Source organism: Lichenostomus cassidix, chromosome 5 (assembly GCF_008360975.1).
Source record: "Lichenostomus cassidix isolate B80296 chromosome 5, HeHo_3.0, whole genome shotgun sequence".
NCBI lineage: Eukaryota > Metazoa > Chordata > Aves > Passeriformes > Meliphagidae > Lichenostomus > Lichenostomus cassidix.
This window is the reverse complement of record NC_139486.1, coordinates 35,507,922-35,531,842: the sequence shown is the minus strand read 5'-3', so window position 1 is coordinate 35,531,842 and position 23,921 is coordinate 35,507,922. Positions and strand designations below refer to the sequence as shown.

At 41.7% G+C, this 23,921-nt stretch overlaps 1 protein-coding gene and 1 long non-coding RNA gene across 4 annotated transcripts in view; both read right to left on the bottom strand.

The window, feature by feature from the left end:
• PAPLN (papilin, proteoglycan like sulfated glycoprotein) overlaps positions 1-8,954 on the bottom strand; it is a 51,687-nt gene extending 42,733 nt beyond the window's left edge. For all 3 annotated transcript variants that reach the window (XM_085062255.1, XM_085062253.1, XM_085062256.1), the window contains exon 1: positions 8,620-8,954. Coding sequence is in view for 2 of the 3 variants with exons in the window: in XM_085062253.1 (XP_084918379.1) it covers positions 8,620-8,628 (9 nt within the window). In the remaining variant the exon portion in view is untranslated. The remainder of the gene's footprint in view (positions 1-8,619) is intronic.
• Positions 8,955-14,329: 5,375 nt separating this feature from the next.
• Positions 14,330-23,608, bottom strand: LOC146436336 (uncharacterized). The gene is made up of 2 exons (XR_014852637.1): positions 19,122-23,608; positions 14,330-18,722 (listed from the first exon to the last, which is right to left on the bottom strand). It is a non-coding gene; the product is annotated as an uncharacterized LOC146436336 (long non-coding RNA).
• Between the last annotated feature and the right edge of the window lie 313 nt (positions 23,609-23,921).

Here is a 23,921-nt window from a genome sequence, read left to right as displayed (position 1 = left end):
ATTGTCTAGCCAGTCACATCTGGCATTAACTGCTGGGGTGAGATGAATAAAAGGCTTGAAGTGGGGACTGGTTCCAGCCATCTGTAAGCTTGGTCAAAAAAAATCAGTTTTGGAGTTTAGCTCTGGACTGTTTTATATAAGAGATGCTGACCCAGGCTTCTCCAAACACTAGAGAAGTTCAAACTGGAATCTAACTTTAGCATCTCAGAAGCCTTCTATTCTGAAACAGCAGGGTGGAGAGGACCACAGAGGAGATAGCTGGAATTTCCTAACTCTGAACAGAACTCTACTACAACTGGAAACTGGGATAAGCACCCTTATTTCAGGGCTTAACACTGAACCCACTTAGGAAAGAAGCTTTTGCCTTAACAAATAGAAGTTTTAGAAAAGACAGATGGGCAGTCTTGGAGACTTCTCTACAGTGGAGCCAGCAGTGAGCTGCTGTAAAAATATTTTATTTAGCTAAAACTCTTACCCAGGGCCAGGCAGGCTTAGCAAGATCACTCATATATTCATTAAGACCAGGAGTATGTTTTAGAATCAAGGATAGTTTTAATGACTCCTATATTTACTTTATGTGTGTAAATCCTGACTTCCAATGCACAAATAAGATTGCTTACTTAAACTCAGCCACTTTTCCAAACAACCACTTAATATCCATGTTCCTGGGGAAACAAGACCTACGTTGCCTGTATATATTTGAAAAAATAACTTTGAATCAGTTGTGTAATTTCAGGGTCTCAAAAGCAACAAAGTTACATTTTGAGGGAAAAGATAGTGAACCCAGGATGAAGAGATGTCTTGGAGGTTTAATGCATTTAGATGATGACTTTTTATTTTCAACAGGAAGGAAATCCAAATTTAAAAGTAATGTTATGAATAATTCTGCTTTGTGTAAGCAAAAACCTATGCTGTTTAGGCACTACAGAATCAGATCACAAAGTCAGAATAAAACAAGTTTCATGCATTCCATTGCTCACACATTTACCAGATTTTCTCTATTCTTTTTGAAAATAATTGGGCAGCCAGTGTTATAAGACAGGCCAGCCTTCTTAGGCCTGCATACCATATTTCTAAATCATCTTTGGCACATATGACATGTGTGGTTTAGGGATTGTTCTAGGAGCGGTTCATAGGCAGAAGGTAAAAAGACCCCTTCAGGGTTCCCACTTGTCTAATCTAGCTGAGATTTATCTGGACATGCAGGTAAGTGGCAAAGCCACACAGCATTACTGACTTTAGCAGGTCCTTACAGCTCATTTCATCTCCCAGATGGGGATTTGAATTACCCAGCTGCCTTTGCATGCACAGCGTGTGAGATACAGGCTGGACACCTCAGCAATAAATATTTACCTGTTGCAATATCAACAGAAATTGCTTATTGTAAAGTTTAGCATATCTAGCACTAAATCAGAAGTTGCCACAGGGATCCCACTGCTCACACATTTTCAGAATTTCCTTCCCTTTCCTCCACTCCCCTTTAACACATCAGATCTCACTCTGACTCTGATGTTGTATTTTTAGAAGTTTGGTTTAAAGGAGGTGGGAAGTCGGAAAGGATGATGATATGTTGCTCAGTTATTCACTGACATAAATTTTTTGAGTCATTGACTCAGAGCAGTCTTTGAGCTTTTAGATTCACTACATTTTCTAAAGACATTATGATTTTGCTTTGCTCTAAAAACCACCCAGCATATCTTTGCTCCAGCTTGCTTTTATTTGCCTTGACAACTGAGAAGCACCTTTTCAGATTTTGCTGGAAGAATTAAAAAGGGCAAACATACACAGAAAGAAGTTGAGATGAAGGTGGGGAGAGAAAGGGGCTCCATGAAGCATGAATCAAGGATGGGGAAAAACCACTTTGCTTAGGATGAGAGCTGAGTAGGGTGAGCACAAAGACCACATCACACACCCCAGAGGAATCAGCAAACAAATCACCACTTTAGGCAGATGACATTACATTCAAGATACTTCTTAACAGTCCAGTTTTCTTCCCCAGTCACAGTAAGTCATCCTTTTTTTGACCATTTTTTCAAATTGTCAGAGTTTGGGCCTTATGTCCTTTGGGCTAGGGCAGATAAGCCAAGCAATGTCTATGTGCCTGTTAAAACCAGGAGGATGCTGAATTTCCTTTGTCTTGACCATGCAATGAACCACATTCATGAAGAGCTGTTTGTATACAAAGCAAGGGATAAATGTTTATAAATGAGTTTAAACACAAGACTGGCTGAAAGGGCTTAACGGGAAAGGAGAGAAAATAAAGAAAACATAAGTTGTCTGAGCAGAAGTTTTACAGTGTTGTTCTTACCATTGGTATCCAGATTTAGTAATTCATTCTAAATACATGTTAGGAGTTGAAGAATCCTCATCAAGAAAGTAATCCCACTGAGATATACTTTCAGCCATGTGACGCACATTATGAAAGAAAAACTTCCAGCTAGAATGATTTTAAAATTCACCTTGTTAAATGAAAAAAGAGTTAGAAAAACTTACTAACAAGCACAGCAGCAGAGCACCAGCTGGCTGGAGAACTGAGTAGTGGTAACACAGAAGCATCTTCCAGGCTACTCTATCACAAGTTTTCAACTCAGCCTTCAGCCTGATTCCTAACAGGCACATGAAACTGCACTGGGTCATCACTTCACGTGGCTGACACAGACTGACAGTGTTTTTTACAGAGGACTTCTAGAGCAAAACAAAGTTCAGCAACAGCTGGGGAATCCACAGCAGCCTCTGAATCACACAAAACAGTAGTTGAAAAATCATTAAGCTCAAGAGAAAGATAAGCACACAAAGATTCTAGTAAGACCTCACACCATACCCTATCAGTGGGTGGGTAAGACACAGACCTGCTTCTTTCTCACTCTCCAAAATCGGCAATGATGTATCTCAGGCTTAGTTCAGTGAAGCAGTGTCTTCCAGGCAAATGTAATCACTGTGCCAGCCCTTTGCAGGAGCTAATACAGTATTTCATGAGGGCAATTTTCTGTCTACCTATTAATATCAGCTCAGATTCAATTTTATGCAACTAGCCTCCCACTATTAGGTTTGCAGCAAGAGATTTATTATAAGGAGTAAAGATAGGATTCTGCCTTCTATTTTGGTAGTCTCACTGTGCTTAGCTGTTAATTAAATCTGGGAGCATGTAGGGATAACGACAAGCACACAGACTGATTTAGACATTGCAAAAAGAAGCCACACACTGCCTATGGAAAATACATGACAAAGATATAATACTCCAAACACTAGCATAATTGAAGAGGAATGGCTAACAATCTTTTACATTTACTACTGTCCTGTCACAGCTTAAGCTTCATTTCTGTGAGTTATTTAGCCTGACCTGAAATATCACCTGACACTGAGTGCTGCTTCTGTTTATAAATAATAGAATGGATTGAGTTGGAAGGGACCTTAAAAATCATCTAGTTCAACCCCCTGCCATGAGACACCTTCCACTAAGCCCTGGCTGTTCAAAGCTCCATCTGATCTGGCCTTGAACACTTCCAGGGAAGGGGCATCCACAATTTCCCTGGGCAGCCTGTTCAGTGCCTCATCACTTTCTGAGTAAATAATTTCCTCCTAATATCTAATCTAAATCTCCCCTCTTTTAGTTTAGAACCATTACCCCTTGTGCTATCACTACATGCCAAGGTAAAAAGTCACTCACCATCTTTTTTCTAAGTCCCCTTTAAGTAACAGAAGGCAGCAATAAGGTCTCTCTGGAGCCTTCTCTTCTCCAGGCTGAATAACCCCAGCTCCCTTTCTTCACAGAAGAGGTGCTCCAGCCCTCTCACCATCTTGTGGCCTCCTCTGGATTCACTCCAGCAGGTCCATGACTTTCTTATGCTGAGGGCACTAAACCTGGACACAGTATTCCAGGTGGGGTCTCATAAGGGCAGAAGAGGAGACTCCCCTCCCTTACCCTGCTGGCCACAGTGCTTTGGATGCATCCCAGGCTGGGGCTGGTTTTCTGGGCTGTGAGTGCATATTTAGAGCTCACATCCAGCTTTTCATCCACAAGAACCCCTGAGTCTTTCATATGGGACCATGTCAAAAGCCTTACAGAAATCTAGGTAGGTTACATCAGCCAGTCTTCCCTTGTCAACCACTGCAGTCACTCCACCACAGAAGGGCACCAGGTTGGGCAGGCAGAATTTGCCCTTAGTGAAACTATGCTAGCCTGTCTTGGATCACCTCCTTGTCTTGCATGCATCTTAACGTTGTTTTCAGGATGATCTGTGCCAGGATCTTCCCAGACACAGAGGCGAGGTTCACAAGTCTTTAGTTCTCTGGGTCTTCCTTTCTCCTCTTTTTAAAAATAGGAACAACATTTCCCTTTTCCAGTCACTAGGGAGTTTGCCTGACTGCCATGACTTTTCAAATATAATGGAGAGTGGCTTGGCAACCACATTAGTCGGTTCCCTCAGGACCCTGGGATGTGTCTCATCAGGCCCCACAGACTTATGCCTATTCAGTTTCCACAAGTGATCTCAAACCTGCTCTTCACTTACAGTGGGAGGGACTTCACTCCCCAGCCCCCACATAAGCATGTTACCCAGATGAGACTAATCCCCTACAACTCAAATTTTTGAGAATTCTTCAGAAAAATTAAGGATTTGAATGCTAGAAGATTGCTTCAAACTTTGTTTAACTTCATTTCATCCTAAATATAAACACAGCAACTTCTGCACTGTTCAATGGGTTAAAAAAAATTTTGAAAAAGAGTGTTATCTCAAGAGGAGATTTTAAAACAATGTAAAATTTTCACTGCCTCTCCTTGCAAGATTTACATCTCTGCTCACCAAGAGGATGTTAGCACTACATTCAACAGCATGCTTGTAGTATACATGCACAGGGAACACCTGTAAAACCTTTAAATAAATTTGCTTGGGGACTAATAATAGACAGGAAAACATGAGAGTATTTATCCTGAACCTCATGTGGGTTTTGACTGCTGCTGCCTATACATTGTTTCTGGAATCTAAGATAGTTTTTTTCATTTAAAGTTAACTTGGTTATATATATATATATGTAAACATGTCAAACACACCACACTTGTATGGGTACATCTCTTCCCTAAGGAATCATCCTTACTGTCTGTGATGCAGATACACCTTCAGTGGTATGAAGCAGGAATTCCCCTAGAGAAGTCTGTGGGATTACTTAAATTACTGTGCAAGGGAAAGATTAGTAGCATGAGGTGAACTAAAAGAAACAAAAATGGAAAAAAATCACAACCTAAAACCAGAACTTTAGACTAACAAACTTAGGAGGAAGAATACGTGCTAGTAGAACTGGGGCTGCTGTCTCTAAGAATACTAGCCTTAGCATCTTTCATCTGTCACTAAAAATTAACTTCATAAAAAATTATCTTAGGAGGGTGCGATCACACTGCAGTGCCTGGAGAGCTCTCAAAGGAAGCACATGCTCAGCGGTGTGATCACAGCAAAATGACAACGGTGTGATCTAAAAATAAATTGGTTCTGTGCTCTGAAGCTGGTTTCTCCCACAGATACCCAAACCAGAGCCTCCAATTACTGCTATAATGGCTAGGCGGAGAAATAAACAATCTGCGGATGGCACATTTTTCTATGCATCACGTCTGCATGTCAGGAAGGTGAGCTTGTTACCGTGTGAGAAAGTATAAACAAGTGATTTGATCATACGCTATGCATATGAGTAGACACCCACTCAAGTACTTTAATATACAAGTCCCTTCTCAAACATCTAGCAACCATTATTATTCATTGTCGAAGACAAGACTGGACCACAACAAATCACAGTTCAGATTCAGGAGTGCTAAAAAATGAGACAGTGAAGCTGTATCCAGCAGAGTATCATTTTGAGAGAAATAGGTTCTTTTGATAAGTTCATCATACCGTGGGCATAACTGCAAATGACTGTCCTGATTCCAGGCAATCATCCATCACTGTCTGGGCTCAGTAGCTATGCCAGGTACACTGAGAGACTTACATCACTTTTGTATCATCCTTCCCACAGACCTAAGAGCAAAGCAACCTATTTCCTCAGGTGTTCACTGAGCATCAATATGCCACTGGGAAAACATTTCCCCCTTCATTCAGCTAATGATGAGCCTGTAACGCTAACTGTGAGGACTACTGTAATTGCATCCTGTGTATTCTAGGTGCTGCTCTCATACAAAACAGCAGCTCCTATCCTCTTACAAAAAAGCTATTTGTTTGCTGTGTATTATAAGTCACTAGGTGTATACATGAACAAATAAAATGGTTAACATTTCATTATGATATAAGATCCCCACTGAACAAAGAGAAAGCCTTCTGGTAGCCTAAGCTCTACCTGTCCTGAGGGACAGAACAGCATTTTGCTTTATTTACATTACATTCAGAAGAAGAGGCCCACAATCAAGATCAGAGGGTTTTTTTCTCCCCGGTTTCCTATTTTAACAGAACAAAAATAATAAAATTAGGCACCTTGGACTCAAATGTAAGTACTACCAAGAAAACCAGTTGCAACAATGTAACTGCTTTTTTGTTTCCTGAACACTTTTAGCAAGTCTGGACACAGCCATTCACCTAGACTCCAAAAGAATCTCGGTGCCTAATTTGAGAGGCAAGCAATACCTGAAGCAACTAGATTAGGTGAGATCTACCTGCACTCTCTTTTACCAAGCTGGTGAGCAGCTGGATCTGAGAGAGCCCATCCCACAGCCAAAGTTAAGTGGTCTGCATCAGAAGTTACTACACTTACTGAACAGCAACATTTGGGATCATCCATTCTCTAAGTTCATTACAGCACAGTGGTGGCTACTTTCCCTTAAAACTGAGATAATTTTGTTTTATACCTAACACTCTTTTTAACATAGATACATATAGACACTAGCAAACAAAGCTCTACATCCTTGTTTGAAAATAATCTCAAATCACTCATAGCATACCTTCTATCAGATGTTGCATTCAGAGTGGACTGCTCATGAATGAACAGATCTGGAATAGGCAAATGCTACAAAGAAACTATCCCAAACCCCCCATTTCTGTGATGCCATTGAGCACTTACACTCATGGAGAAAAATATTTAAAAACCAAACATCTTTGAGGTGTTAGGACACTTCACAGTGTATGAGAATCTGAAAACAGGCCTGAAAAAGAAGTCTCAATTATCTCACGATGGACAGGAAAAAACACACAAAACTTCCAGAGATAGCAAATGTGCTGTCTTAATTTTTTTTCATTTTATGAATAATTTAATTCACTAACATGAACAAATATTAGTTTAAGTTAGTGCCATACCAAAACCACATGATTTTATCCACCCCTGTTCCTCCTGTATCACAAACACCTCCCTTTGCTCCCTGTAACATTTGTCCTAGAAGTCCAGAGAGAGGTTGTCCAACACACATGTGGCTGTGTAGCGCATTGGCCATCCTCACACTGCATTTTGGAAAAAATGGCTTTTCATGGCTGCTCTGTCTACAATCACTGGGAATGCTCTGGCATTAAAGTGTGTGGTACATCTCAAAGAAGCTGGGATAAAAACATCTAAACTGCAAGCCAGTTTATAAAGAAGCTGCTGAAGGGCCTTGTAAGTACAACGCAGAAAGGGTAAACCTGTGTTTGTGTAGACACATCCCAAAGAAACCAACTAAGGTGTTTACAAACTCTCTTTAAGGTCTCTACAGACAGACCTAAAGAAACATAACATCTCACTAAGCTCCTGTGCGAATACTAGTTATTCCTAGTGCTAGGAACTCAACTCAAAGCTAACATTACCCTCCTCAAAGCTCTGAAACTCAGTTTCAAACCAACTGCTCCTCTACTTCCACCTGACCACCCGCAAGGAACGCCCCAGTGCACCGGGAAAATCTACCGCCTTTCCACATTGCTTCCACACCATTACCTGCTCCATGCCAGGACAGGTCCCTGCATCCCTGGAGCTGCTGCCTCGGCCTGCCTCACAGGTCGGACTCCCTCAGAGATGGGAGAGCTGGGCCTGGAAAGCTCCCTTTTCAGGAGCAGGGCTGTTGGCTCGGCCGGGCCGCCCTCGCAGCTCCCTCACGCAGCTGGAAGCAGCTCCGGCCTGAGGGGAACCACAGCCTCCCCTCAGCACCTGCCGGCAATCAGCGGCGCTGGAGCCCTGCGGGGGTCACCCTGAGGGGCTACAAGAGCCCCAGCACCCGGACAGTGCAAAAATCCCGTTTCTCCAGCCAACAGCCCTGCTACGTTTGCCTCGCACCGTGTGCCACCAGAGCACGTGTGTGACCCCGGTGGGCTCGGCCGGCATCGCGTCCAGCAGGGCATTCCCTGCTCCCCCCAGCCGCAACACCGCGAACAGCAGCTGGGAGCACAGGAAGCCCCACTCTGATTAACTGCGACTGAAAGGTGTGCAAGTTCACCAAACGCATGGAGCATCTTCTTCCCTCCCTTCTAAGAAATTAAATTTTGCAGTCCTAAGGGCTCCGGTGCCTCCTCTCCCCTATACTCTTTCAACAGAAAGGAGAAAAAAAGAAGGTGGGAAATGAAAAATAGTTTAAAGAGCACAAACAGAACTGGAAAGACTAAGAGAGGACAGATATCCAGGTAGAGGACAGATATCCAGGTAGAAGGATCAGGAGAGAGCCCAGAACACAAGGTCAACTCCTACCTTCCGCATATGCCTGTGACAGGTGAGAACAAAGTTGGAGACACCCTGCAGTCAAGCTCCAGAACACACTTGCCAATCGTTTCCCTTGAAACAGTTGCACTTCAGTGCTCTTCCCTCCTGCTTCTGTTTGATTACTAATCCTCACTGCACAGGAAAAGGAGAGTTGTATTTCATTTAACCCCTTCAGCCTCTCAGTTTCTTCACAAGAGTTTTCACTTTTGCTTTGGAAAGCCAGAGTCGTAAACACGCACACAGGCACGCCTCCCTTGGAATTGTTTCTAGCTTCTGTACTCTGTGTGTGAGCACACACATGAGCTCCAAACTGTGCCTAAAGTTGTTGTAGGGGTGGAGCCCTCTGTAACTAGCTTTATTTTAGCTGTAGGCATCATATCAAAAGAGACACAGCTATCCACAGATCCCTTCAGTATTCATTCTCAGCAAGTTCTTAACTCTGAAAAGTATTTAACTTTACACTTACGTAAAAACTACAGCCTGAATGACAGTTCACAAATATGCTTTGGACAAAAGAAAGTTTGAACTTAAATACAATTCACAGCTGTATTTGGGTCCAGGCAAAATTAAGGAGACCCCTAAAATCTGGAAATAGCAGCACTTTGGATACAGATCTGAATTTAACCAAAGACAGTGGCAGCACAGGTTTCTCTATTTTTTTCCTCTAACAAATACCATGCAATTCAGAAACCCCCTGAAAACTCCAGTGAAGGAACAATTTAACAACATAAAAACTATTAAAGGAAAAGGAATCTAGTTGGATGCATTACAAGGAAAAACTTGTGGTTTTAATCATGTGGATACTAGAGAAAACATTGCATAACAACTTATGTGTTGCTGTTGTTTTATTTTGCAAACAGATAAATCTGCCCCCCATTGATTTTGTCCTCTGCTTAGTAAAAAACAAATAAATAATGAAATACAAAGACCACAGATCTAGAAAAATAGAATCTGGTCCAGCAATTATAAAAGCTACCAGCATTTCAATCCTATTTAATATTATGACCAACATCTCCAACATTATGAGAATAGCTTTAAAGTCTTAAGTTTGGGTTGATCTTTTATGTTTTGCCTTCCAGTTTTAGAGTCCTTTTTCATCAGTAGTTCATTCGTAACCATAAGAGAGAGAACTTTGCTTTCCAAAGCAAAGATGAAGCTTGTACCTTCAGGTAACCTCACACGTTGGATCTTCCAAGGAAGACATCAAGATGTGCAATGAAACCTCCCGAACTAGTATCACTACTGTCTTCTTGGCCATGCTACTGCTTTACACGATCAAGAGACAATATGCTTGCCAACTGTTGACAAGCCTAGATGTGCACAGCTCCAAATAGAAGAGAAAGTTTCTAGCAGACTCATAAATGCATCAGGTGACACAGAAGCAATTTTATTCCAGGGATACAGCTCTCTTCATCCCTGCTGTTCAATCCCTGTCTGGCAGCTAGCCATGAAAGGTACACAGTATTCAAATCCTACCGTTACACATCCCACAGGGGACAGGGTTCAAATAAAAGTCACATCTTTTCCGCTAGTAAAAGCAATCCTGTACTTTCCCATCAAAGCTAACTCTGCCATAATAAACAAGGATAAGACCTAACAGGAAACACAACACAAAATGGCAACACCCCCACCAAGCAGCAGGGGAACCACAAGGTATTGAAAGACACAACACACCCCAGAAGAACATCTAATAGTGGTGCAGATGCATAGCTACCTATGTTATCCTTGTTAGGAGAGACAAAAATAGGACGTTGTTAATGCCTAATTAACAATATAGAAATTATTGTCCTGCCCTTTTAGATTCAAATTTTCTTTTAAGAAAAATGAATTTGGGGCTTGGTCCAAGCTGTGGTCCCCCTTTTCCATCAGAAAGAAATTACATGAGCATGTGCTTTTTCTTTTTCCACCTGCACTGTCAGTTAGGCTTTGGTTAATGTCATCCTGCCAGGCGTCACCTTATATCCTAAGCTTCATGGTGTTTGATCAAACCCAAACCTGAACCCCATGCCTTCTATGAATAAACTGAACTTTCAGATCAGTTTAAAGCTTTTAGCCCACTGGCAAGAAAATACTTGAAATCCAATCCCAAAAGTTCAAAAACTAGAAGGCAAAACCCCCCACAACTTCAGAAGAATTGGTATTGGATACCCAATACCCAAACTTTAAAATGTCTCTCATGGCAGTGGGACCCGCAATTACTGTTTTTTTTAAATACCAAGTTTAATAATGTTCTTGTAGTTTTGTGTTCTTGTTGATAAACTACAAGGGAGTACAGAGACAAGCAAAATGTGACTGCTCACATTGGAATCTAGCCAGGATACATCCAAAAAACAGCTGTGCCTACTGCATTAAAGCAGATACTGTGTAAATACATCTGGATTAATTTTAACCCCATAGAGACTTAATAGATGAGCTCCTCAGATGCTGAAATAAAAAGTGACCAGACTTTTACCAGAACTAAGTAACATGAAATATCAATTAATTTTTTTTTATTAAAAATAAAAAAGAAAGAATAATCTGCTCATACTTCCTGGTACCAGCAGAGATGTGACAAAATCAGAAGCTGTTAGTGTAAGATTAGAGCTCGAGGCCAGTGCTTACCTGCAAAAAGGCAACGCAAATATGAAGTAAACCTTTGCCCTGTGGTTTCACAGCAAGTTTTGCGTATGTGCCATTCCTCTGGGAGAAAGGACATGATCCTTGTGTCGAAATTGTTTTCATCACTTACCATTTAGTGAAAGCAAGATAATCCACTGATCCAAGACCATTCTCATCTCTTGATAGGACACTGATGGGTCACTATAGAATGAATACAGCAGGCACACAAGCATTTGCCTTTTGCCACTACCTCTATCCAGAGGCTAGCCTGGCATGTGGGTGTCACAGATAAGGTCAAGAAGAAACAGCTGAGGTGAATGCATAGTGAATGGATACTGCTGAACATGATCACCCTTCTAGCCCAGTCAATGAAGTGCTTTTGGCAAGAAGCAACCTCTACAGGAGCTGTGGTGCTGGTATTTCAGCAGTTACATGGCCAGAGGTCAACATTAAGACTTCTGCTTTCTCTTTTGTTATACTTTTCACGGGAATAACTACCCTAATAAGGATCCCTTACTGCCAGAGGCTGTTTCCACAGACTCTCTAAAGATCTGCATGCTTCACTGGACACAGTTCCAATCTAACTAGTTATGGCTGTGTAACATTTACAGCACTGTAGAGGATTGACCTTAGCTGGTTGTCAGATGCCCATCAAGATGCTCAATCACTCCTCATTCTCAACACAACAGAGGAAGAAAAACTGACGGAAAAACCTACAAGATATGATAAAGACAGAAAGAGTACTCACTGGTTACTGTCATGGGCAAAACAGACTTGACTTTAGAGAAATTAATTACTGAGAAATAAAACAAAAATACCCTGATTCTTCCCCAGGGGGCACTTGACACCTAATCCTTCAACCTCCTGTCCTCTCCCCCTGAGCAGCAACCAAAAAATTCAGGCAAGCCTCACAAAGCCTCCAGAAGAGAAGCTTGTCTCAGTAGCTTGAGCATTCATGCAAGAAAGAGAAGAATTTGTGTTCAATTTGGTTTCAAAATCTGAACCGCCCAGGAGACTACTGTGATCAGGAAACCATGGCATTGTGACATTACAAATTGGTGTTCTTGATTGCTCACTTTGCCATTTCACCAAAAAGCAAGGATCTGGGGTGTTGTGATTATGGTTGGGTCACGTGCTTAAAAATGGGATGTGTGCCCTGCTTTGCTTTCAAAATAATATCCAGTTTCTTAGATAAGAGCAGGGGCCTAACCAAGGGAAATGGACAGCCATTCACATACATTAGCTAAGTACTTGCATTTTATCCTGGGGATATGCTCAAATATTGATGAGCATTGGATAATACTGAACAGTAGTCTTATATCCCAGGTAAGTGTGTTGATGGCTGAATGAGAAGGCAAAGAAATAAGGGTCTCTGGGATGTCAAATTAAGTCCACTGCTACTGGGGATATTACAGCATGTCTCTCGTTCCATCAGCTGAACAAGGGTCTGAAAATAGGAGGCTTCAGCTTACTCTGAAAACAATAAATCTTCTGACATACTGATTTTTAATTATTTTTTAAAAGAAATGATAGTAAAATTTGATTCAACCTGAACTGAACTTTTTTCAAACTTGAATAGTGCACCAGTAACTCCATTCTTCCCAAACTCTCACTCACTATTGCAGGATAGGCATGTCATTTAGCCCTCTGAATGACAGCCTCTCAGTATACAGAATGAATCCTGTCAACCCTTCAGGAAAAGCAGCTCAATTTCATGATCAGGAGACATTATAAAGTCCTTAGAGGAAGGGTGGAAAGTGCATTACACGCTGATGGGCTCTGCTGTACAACTTAACTGCATCAAGGCCAATTATCCTCTTGCAGTATCTCTTGCACTGGTTTATATCTGCTCCAGAGGCCTGGCCACACACAAACTCTTTCAGGGGCTAAGGACTGTTCCAGAGGGGTTCACCCTTACAACTTCTGTACAGATAAAGCTACAAGCAAAGCGGATGTTGTTGTGCTTTGCCAGCCACTGAAGTCAGCAATGTAAGAGAGGTATCAGCTTCATTCCTACTCAGTCTCCCTTCTTGGATACTTTCACATAATGCAGCTTAGAAGAGTGGAAACCAATGTAGTCATCAGTATTTTGCTATAATCTGCTCCATGAACAGACCAACTCATAGCCATTTGGTCTGGCAGGGTTCTCTTCTCTTAGTCCCTTCCTGATAACTGAGTCAATTCCTGTGCTGTGCTCTCCAAAAGAGCCTTCAAATAAATTTACTCATTGTATTCAAAGAATTGGATACCTCTCTTCATCCATTTCCAAGATGAGTGAAATGGCAAGCCTGTCACTTCGTATTTATTTCAATTCTCACCCAAATCAGGTAAGACTTTTATTCAGGCCAGCTTTCTGAACAAGCTGATAGCGCTACACCAAGTTTCAGCTCATCATCCTTGGGCCATTTTAAGAAGAAAAGCAGCATGCAATGATAATGTCGGTGTTCAAAAAGCAAAAAAAACTTCAAAGTGCTGTGACTAATTCCATGCAAACTTTGTTGTGAAAGGCATTCCAATACACTGCACCTCAGGATAGAAGTGAAGGCACTATTCCATTTCTAAGACTATCCTTGGATACACAAAGATTTGCCTGTGAAAAACCAGAGGAACTACATATAATTGAATTAACAGTTTTTAAAGCAGCCCAACTGCTCCTGAGTTTAAGTCTTGTAAGCAAAATCAGGGCACAACTGAGCCTATTGGAAGGGAAGTGGTATTAATTTCTTCTATCACTGGATAGCACATCTAGTTCTTCTGATGTCCCACCCCAAATCGTAGGTTATTTACAGGAAATCATTCTTACAGCTTTCCTTAAAATTAGACACTTTGAATCCTGCTGATTATTAAGAAACTGATCATTAAGGACACTGCAATCCCATTTTCTTTTTCTGTATAATGGATTTAAATATTGCGTAGGGCAAACTTGGCAGCCACACAGAGAATCTCATTTAGAGATTAACCTGTGAACACAAGAGAGATCTGGAGGGTCTCTGTTCGTCCATTCCTTAATACACAGGATTTAAACAGGAATAATTATACTCAGCAAGCATACAAAAACACTCAAAAAGTAACAAATGCTTTATCCAGAACAGACACTCCCTCAGCTGTTTGTTTTCCTTTTATTGTTGGTTTTACATTTTAATGACATATAAAAAGTAGAAGAAATCACAAGTGGTAAGCAGATTTGAGCTAGAGAACTGATTTCAAGAGAAAACATTTTTAGTTCTTATACAAACAAATATAGTGATTAATGTTGATTTCTTGTGCTCCCCAAGCTGTCACTGGTGAGCAAAGACCAAAGAGTCAAGGCTGGTCATTTGTATTCAGATTACACTTGAAAACATAAAGGACAGTCTCCAATCTCTCAAATGCTTTCTGGATAATCCAATCCGCTCCACTGAAAATAGCAAAAAAATAGAAGTCTAGATCACACAAATTTAACAAAACGTTATCAAGTGAAACAAAACCAGAAAAACCTGTTCCCCATGGATGCCACTCAAACATCAGCCCTCTGCTCAGAAGGTCTTGCCCAGAACTCAGTCAAATTAATGGGAAGATTTGAATTTCCAAAGGCTTTGGAAATTCAGGCATAGACTGATGTACCAGAGAGGAGGGCAAAGAAGGAATAATAACCAGCTAATTCTAGGCCTGATCTCAGCATTTCGTAATAATTGACAAAACTACATTTATTTTCACCATGGCTGGAGGGAGTGCTAGGAGAAGGTCTTGCTGAATTATTCTGCCCTGCCCAAACATTTATAGGGAAACTACAGCAGCCAGGTTTCCCTTCCCTCTGAGCTGACTCCATTTCCCCCCACACAGTGCACCTGGGCTCCTAGTGCCACACACCCCCTGAGGCCCTCAGCAATGGAAACAGCTTCTCTGCTTCTCCCAAACATTAGCCCTTGCTGGGAATAGGGAGCTTGCTAGGCAGAGATAACAATACAGCAAAGCTCTGGAGAGAAGTAAGCTGGCTAAATCACAGCCAACATGAAGAAAGATCCTCCTGGAACTCTTCCAGCTATTCTCCATTTAAACATTCAGGCTTTTTCTCTCAGCACTCTTTCCATACTCCCCCCAGAGATCTCACACTATTCACGGTGGAGTCTAAAGTCACCTGCTCTTAGCTGGGCTTGGCACTGACTACTCCAAATGCTGCTTAGGAGATACAGGAAAAGAGAGAAAAGTTGAAAGCAAAACCTCTGACGAGCAATTCTCACCCCCACGCCCACACACATTTATCCCTTGTAATTCCCGGTCCATTTATACACATTACTTCCGCTAAAGAAAAGTAAATCCGGTGCCAAAACATAGCTCTTTGGCTAAAAAGGTGTTATATTCAGCAGAGGTTTTAACTCTAGCATGCTAAACACGGAGTCATTAGGATTTAACGCTATTGAAATGGAAATTGAGACAGAAACCTTTCCAGTTCTTATACCTCACTTTGGAATTGGAGGAGGACAACACCGACTGTAACAACATTAAAAGATCCTCTGGACCAACATGCCCTTGATAGAAAGTAATAGGAAGCATGAGGCACAACGTAAGCTCTTGCTGATGTCTTCCAGCATCAGGAAGCAAGGAAACTGACACCCTACTAAGGACAGCATTACAGCCTCGCTGCCCAGCAGAGAAAAAAGTCAGCAACAAAACAGAGCAACAGGGGCTGTCAAGATGATGATCCTTCTCTCCATCTCAGCAGGCGCTCAAGACAGCTCTCTCCAGTGGCTCAAGGCAGTGACAATTCTTTTCCCAGGCTCTGTCCTTGTGCAACCCCTTCGGGGCATGAGAAGGTGCCCAGATCCTGGCAGCTGTTTCCATATGCCTATGGCTCAGATCTCTGACAAGGGATTCTGGAATGAGATTTCTCTCCCAGCATAATGAAGTCTTTAGTCATTAACAAAGGAGCCTTCTGGGGCAGAATTCCAGCTGCGCCTGAGATCTTGCCTTCACAAAGAGATTATTTTTTTCCAGAACACAGGTTTAGTCTGAGGAGAAAGGGAAAGAGTTGTTTGTACCAATCCAGGGATTTTCAGTTGCAGCAGTTGAAGGTTTCTGTTTATTCTTAGATCAGGGTAAGAAATCTCTTGCTTCTCATTCCTGCCTCTTCACAGCTGCCGGTTGAGCTTCTGTGCTTGCCGCTCCTTTGCCTCAAAGGCAAACTTGGTGTCCTGCAGCTGGGCAATAGCCTCCTTGGCCTCCTTCAGGTCCTGACAGATGAGCTCATACTTTTCTGTCAGCTCCCTGTTCTCTCGGCGCAATTCCTGTACCACTTGGTTCACCTCCTCCGTCTGCTTGGTACAGTGGATCTTCAGCTGCTCTACCTCAGAGAGCATGATCTCCATGTTCTTCACCAGTGACTCCAGTTTCTCTTTGGACATGGTGTCAGGATCAGTTCTATTCAGTATGCCCAACCCAAACCCGAAAGGGACAAAGAAAGCCACCCTGTGCAACATGCACCAGGACGCCTGGCAATCACAGTCTTGTGGTCTCTTTTTATACTCCCTCCTGCTCATCCTCCTCCCTTCCCTTTCCTTCCCCAAAGTGTCTCTAATCTTCTTTGCTTGCTTAATCTACTTATTTTTATTGCGTTGTAGAAATCGACTGAAGGGCTGACAGCCCTGCAGTAACATATGTGCTGTGCAGCAAAAGCCAGAGCAATAATGAGACTGTGCAGCCCATCCACAGAAAAACAGCTTTCATCTGAAGAATTCTCTTGAGAACCCCTTGCAGTACCCATTAAAGTACAAAGAAACCTCTTCAAGCCAGACGCCTACTCCAGTCCTGTGCATCCAGTCCCAAGAGCACAGGCTGACTTTTATCTTACATATATTGAGGTAAGCAAGCCTACAGCAATACAAGTTAAGTACAGGCAAAGAGAACTAACTTCAGTTTCTCTTCCTCTCTCCGAATCTTATGTTCGGACAAGATGGAAAGAACAAAATATAAAATTCCTGTTTCTTTTTCTTTTCCCAGGTGAAGATCTATCCAACAACAAATGCTGCAACAGCCTCATCTTCTATTGAAGGCATTCACAATGGTTATCACAATCAGTGGCAACCACAGTTACTGTGCCATGTGCCACTTGAAGGTGGCTTGTATTCTGTTAGGGACATGCAAGCTAGAAATTTTAAACCCTGGTACCTCTTCCCTCACTTCAGCTCCATCAGTAACACTGGCCTCAGAATTCACACAAAAACTTACTCCTGTATACACTTGCAACCCACAACAGAGTGTCAAATGGCTGCTGAGCACTACTGAACTTGTGAGAATCGGTACTGAGACATGCCAGTCTCAACACACTGATTACTCAGGTCACATCATTCAGCAGGGTGATTCCAGCAGCCACAAGGGATTAAGTGAGTCTGGCCGACTTTCTGAAGTTTGACCCAGACTTTCTTATGTATCCAGTTAATTAATGCACTTGCCTAGACAATAAGCACCATTAATTAGCCAAGTATCTGATGTTACAATATCACCCTTGAGAAATTAATTTGTCTGAGAAGGTGATATTGCATGTGGCTCTCCAGGAAAGAAGCCATACTATTTAGCACTGATGGCCTGGCCAGGGGGCACAGACCATGGCAGAGACCTTGGAGAACTTGCAAACTAAGGACAGAAATACATGTCTCTCCCTCCTCCCCACATCAGGAATATTTCCTTCAGGCTGAGTCTCCACCTTTTCAAAAGCCTTCAGATTGTTCCCCACACCCACAGAAAGGCAGAGTCTCATTTGCCATAAAGCACATGGACGTGGATCTTTCCTCACTGTATTAACCTCACAGAATCACATTTCAGTGCACAGTATTGCATAATGGCCTTTACTCTTGCATGCTGTTTTGCAATTCCAGTTCCCCTTAAAAGGTTCCTGTAGTGCCATCACATACATTCAATACCAGATTGAGAGAGAGTACACATGTTCATATGCAGAGCATCCCCAAATATATTTTTCCTTCATTTTTCTCTACAAAATGTTGCTTTTTTCAGCTATGGAGAGTTTCAGATTCTTCATCCCACAACTCGTTGCCCCTTCTTCCCTGCTAGGCTCAGAGAAATGAAGCTCTTTCTTCCAGGAAATTTTACATCTCCTCCGGCACTGGATGAAAACACTGCTGGACACTGGCCAAGCCCTGACAGCGTTCAAAGGCCTGGGACTTCTCACAGCTGGAGGTTAAAGAGTCGCTCACAAAGCCAGCCATCCTACTGCCTCTCACACAAGTGCACCAGCAGACCTCTCTCATCCTGGCAGATGGAGCGCTTTGTGCCACACTTTGAAATGAGCAGAGTGACATCCTTCAGATGAAAAGAGAGTGGGAGAATCTAAACATAATTAGAATATGTCCTAAAGTCCTTGAAGAAACATTTGCACTGGCTGTCAGCCCAGATCCCACGTGATGCACATGGCACTGGAATAGGCTGGAACATGCTGCAGCATTACAAAACAGCAGGTCTTCATTAGTGAGGAATCTTCCCTGTCTCCACAACTGTACACGCTGCACCCAAACAGTTTAAATCAAGCAGAATTACAATGATGCACAGAGGGAGTGCCACAGAGGCCATCTACTTGGATATTAGTAGTTGATACATCATCTCTCACTGTCTTACTCTCAAAATTATATAAGTTGCCTCGGACACAGACAGAATCTTGGCAACAGAAAGGGGGTAAGAGACACTACTGAAATAACAATGTAAAATGAAAACAAGGAGTAGCATGAGAGGAGTTTCTACAAAGAGAGACGGAAATCATTAATATGCTTGGTTTGATTTAAAATATTACTTGAGGAAGTAAGAAGTAGGAATTAAAAGTGTGCTCATGAAAACTGCAGTGGGAGAATGATGCAAAAATCACCAGACCTACAGCAACAAGACTAACTTGAACTGTAGTTTCTTACCTTTAATCACTGCTGGACTCCACTGTTGCAGAGAAACTGGAAGAAGAGGCAAACACCAAGAGTGAATTCAGCTGGGGAAAAATGCAGAACAGCATACCTGAGAAAAACAACTCAAACCACAAGAATTCAGTGCACATGGACACACAGCAAAGAGCAGTCTTAGGAATGTTGGGGAAATAGCAAGTTAAGTCACAAATTAGTGACAGAACACAGCAGGGGGAAATAATAAAGCACTGCTACCCTGTATTACATAGAGGCAGTGCACTGTAAGGGAGTGAGGTACCTCCAGCTTCTCCCTCCACCCTGGTGGAGGGAAAATGTAATGTTTTGTTCTGGACATTTGTCATAAAGGGGTCAAAAAAGAGTTTGAAATTTAGACAAGCGCAGAGAAGATGAACCAGGTTTAAGAAGGATTAAAAACTATATGGCAAGATATTTCTAGGACTGTTTTGCAAGTCCTCTGCATGTTCTAGGGACGACATGCCCAAGTCCTCTGCATGTTCTAGGGACGACAGCTCAGCTGGAAAAATATTTCTGTAATTACTAAGGGCCTGACTGTGCAATTGTAATTTTGAAAACTCCAGTGACTTCTGTGGTCTCAGCCAAACAGTGCCTCTCTGGTTATTTCATAGCCGTATTAAATCAGGAAAAATTGGTGTTAAACTTCTCTCAACAGTACATGCTACATTGAGAGATACCATTGCCAAATCGATCAGCTCTTTTGTGCATGTTCTTTCTCTATTCCACCTTTCACTCTGCATATGGGTTTGAGATGCATGAAAGAAGGAAACACAGAGTTAGTTAAGAACAAAACAGGGGAGTAACCACTGGGAACACCCACTCCTGCTCTTGTGGATGGCAGGAAAATCGTAGGAAGTGGCACTGGTAGAAGTGAAACTCCTCATGCTTTTCCATAATGGGCAGGAGCTGCCACATCTGACTGCAACACCACACTCAGCTATGCTGGTTTTAGCACTAGAAGCAAATGACAGTATGAGGCTGCCAAGCTGAGGATGGTTCATATGAGACATACTTGTGCTTCTTCACAGGTCTCTGAGCCAAAGAGATTCAACCACTCCTCTCACCCAGAAGCACACACAAGCCAGAAATGCAGTTTTCCCGTCACATTCATACCTCTGAGAGTCTGAGGAGGAGACATAAAAATCATACTCTTTGAGTATCTGTCTGAAAACAGACCATGGGCTTTCCAGTTTCTAGTGTATTTAACAGGGGTCCTGGGAATATTTGAGGAAAAAAATCACTAAGCTACCTCACTCTCTCTTTGAAGTTTTCTCAGCAACACAAGAGGGACAATTCACTATCCTAGAATTTTAAATGGGAAGAATGGCTCTTAAATAACTGCACAGGCAGAAAAAGCAAGCCGCTTGGTACCAACCCTGTAGAATAAAGCTACACATACCTTATCTTCCCAGGCACATATCTAGATTGATGTATCTACTTCTAATTTTGCCAGTCACAGACACAGATGTCCAGTGCAACATTCATATAACTGTAGTGGGAGACAGCATTGCAGTCTCTTAGCAGATATCTTAAAGTCATCATCCCCAGCTAACAGTGGTCATTATTTTAACAACTGATTTTTTTAAAGACATGCAGACTGTCACTAACTCTAGTGAAAGTGTTAGAGCCCTCCAATCTGTATACATTAATATGTCTCAAGACACCTACACTACTGAGACATTATTCTCATTTTTGTCAAGGATTTTGACCACAATTTTTGTTTTTTCCTGCAGCCTTTTCACTTATCCCTGGTTTATCCCTAGTGGTATGTCTAGCAGCCAGTGCAGCATTTGCAAACTCTGTGCTTCACCATCTAGGAAGTCTATTTGGGTACATGCATTTTATACAAACTCATTACAAGATTAAGTATAAAGAGGTCCTGTCTCTATATTCATAGTAAAACCACTTGAAAAAACAAAACCAAACCAAACCAACATAAACACCGACGGAAGACCAGGCAGCATCTGGAGGCACTGACCATTCCTGCACCAGAGTGGGAGACATTTGTCGCCAGCTATTCAATTTGTTCCTAATAAAAGACAAACACCATTGTTCCACACTTCAAAATACTCAGCACTGTGTAAGACATTGATGTAATGATGATCTCATCCTGCAGAGTTTAGAGACTATTGATAAAATCTGCTCTCCTATTAAAACATGAGATTTAATTTTTGCCACTCTTGTAATCATTAACCATATGTCATGCAATTTGGCAGAATTTGAGTTTAGCTGTACATAAAACCACATTGTTTACTGGTCTTGACCTAAAATACTGCACCAAAATGATACCCACCAAAATTATGGTCAAAATCCTTGACACAAATGAGCATAGTATGCCTCAGTAGTGTAGGTGTCTAGGGAGGTACTAAAGGATAGAGGTACTGTTTTCCATTCTGCCTCCATCTACTCATCAGCCAGATCAAAACAATTAATTCAGCATAATACAGCTCATTCAAGAAAAATTGATACCTTTAACAGGGTTATTCCCCAACCAGGTTGATTTCTCCTTAAGAAAAATCAGCTGGGTAACAAAAATACCAAGCATTGACAGGTAGCTTACATAAACTTAAAAAAACCCTCAACCCTCCACTAGGATTTCAACCAGCTAAGAGGAGGAAGAAACCATTTCCACATGTCATAAAACTATTTAATATTTGAGGTGAAAAAATTTCCAAAGTGGGACAATGGTGAATCCTTCAGATTAAATTGAAGAGTGAAAAATATTAATAACTATTTTCAAATGTTAAGAATGGTTCAAAACAAAAGCTCTTCCTAAAATAAGGAATTATTTTGTTCAGAGTGTCAAACTGGAAAATTTGCAAAGCCCCTCTAAACAGTAACACGGAGTTCTGGGAAGACATCCTCCATGGCAGTTTAACCCCTCCTAACCAGCCTTCTGGTGAGGGGACTATACAGGACATCTCCTGGGGACCACAGGGGATTGTCCCAGGAGGCTTTCACACCACCCTCCTTGGCCTGGGCCCCATCTGAGACAGTGCTCCCTCCCTCTCCGTAGTGCCTGAAGTCAACACTGTGAGAAGGAAGGGGAAAGAGGAAGGAAACATCTCCCCTGTCCCTTAGAGCAGACTAGGGCCCACCAGCATCTCCACAGCCTGCAAGGGCAGATCAAATGCACAGGATTTAAATTATTATCTCAGTAACTCATGAGCAACGCACCCCGAGGAGTAATTAGATCTGATGACAACATAACAGTCAATGGTTTGTCTAATACATCTTTCCATGTCATGTTGAATTAAGGGCTGCTGGAAAGGAGGGGAATGAACAGAAAACAATTATCCATAATTAAAACTTTATAGAGAGACAAATATATATATATATTTAAAATTGCAAATAAATAACCTTAGAAACATTCTTTCATTTATATAGTAGTGAGATTTTTTCCTAAAGACTGAGTGTCCATCCTGACAGAACATGCAGACTTCAGGAAAACAAACCCGTAAAAATTCCCAAACTTGCTATTATTCAGTACATATGAACTGAAATACTGAAAGAAAAGATGAACACTGCTGCTTATTTGCAGGACATGGGGGTTATGCAATCTGGTCCTGTAACCAGACTATACCAAATAAACTGGCAGTGGTGCAGATGTCAGTAATTATTGAGAAATTTGATCTGGTGAGAAGAAAGGCCTCTTTCAGTTCTAGATACATGTGAACAAACACTCACGTCATTTTTGGTTCAGGATGCCAAATTCTATTATAATGATTATTTTGATATGACATTTAAAACTCTCCTTACCCAGCTAAACCAATCTCCAAAACACAGCTGAAGAACTTGTCAGTTGTCTGCAGATTTCTCTTGACTACCTGTTGTACATTTAAGAACAAGTCACTCTGCATTATCCAAATACTTCAAGAAAGTTTTAATTGTGTTCACTATTCAGCCATATAAAAATATGATTCAATGTTAATTCAGAAGCCTCAGAGACTGTTAGGAAGGGAAGCATTGAGAATGAAAGTACTTCCTCAAAAAGGATGCTTTTAAACTATGGGAGAACCATGACATCAGCAAGCCCTTGCCCAGAACTACCTAGGAACAGTTTCACTTAACCATGACAAGTTGTCAATGCCAAAACACTGCCATAAATGAAGGCTGCCTTCCCATATAACTGTTCTCCTATCAGCTTGTCATAAAACTGGTCTCTCAGCAAATCTCAAACACTATCAAAGTAGACAAAAAGTACTAAATTTTCTGGGGGCAACAAGTAGCATCTTCTCAGTACTATATCCCTAGCTCTCTGTCATATAAACAGCCTTGACAATCTTTAAGCAGATTATGTACACAACAGCTTCATCTCCAGAGGAAGTGGGATTAAAAGGTTTATTGCTACTATGACAACAGCCAGGTTCTGCTGTTCCTAAAATAGTTTCGAAACCTTAGCAGTGACTGGAAATACATACATGCCTCCCCTACATGATTCATCATGTACTAAATACAGTCCTCCAAAAAGAAATCATTTTATAACAGTCTACTTTTTAAAAGCGTATATTTTTATCACGCTCTTTAATCCCTTGTTACGAGCATTAAGAATAGAAAGCAGTAAAAAAGGCACAGTGCTGCCATGTGGCTGTGATTACAGCTTTAGAAGTGATTATTGCTGGGTGCTGTCTGCAGACACCAAGACAGGCACTGCCCCCAAACAGTTATCACCCCCTTGCTGCACCTCTGCACAGTGGGGTCTCATCAGACCTCTACCTGCTCCATGATGCCATTTTTGGCCTTACAAATGTTCCCCTTGATGCCCACAGATATTCTGTC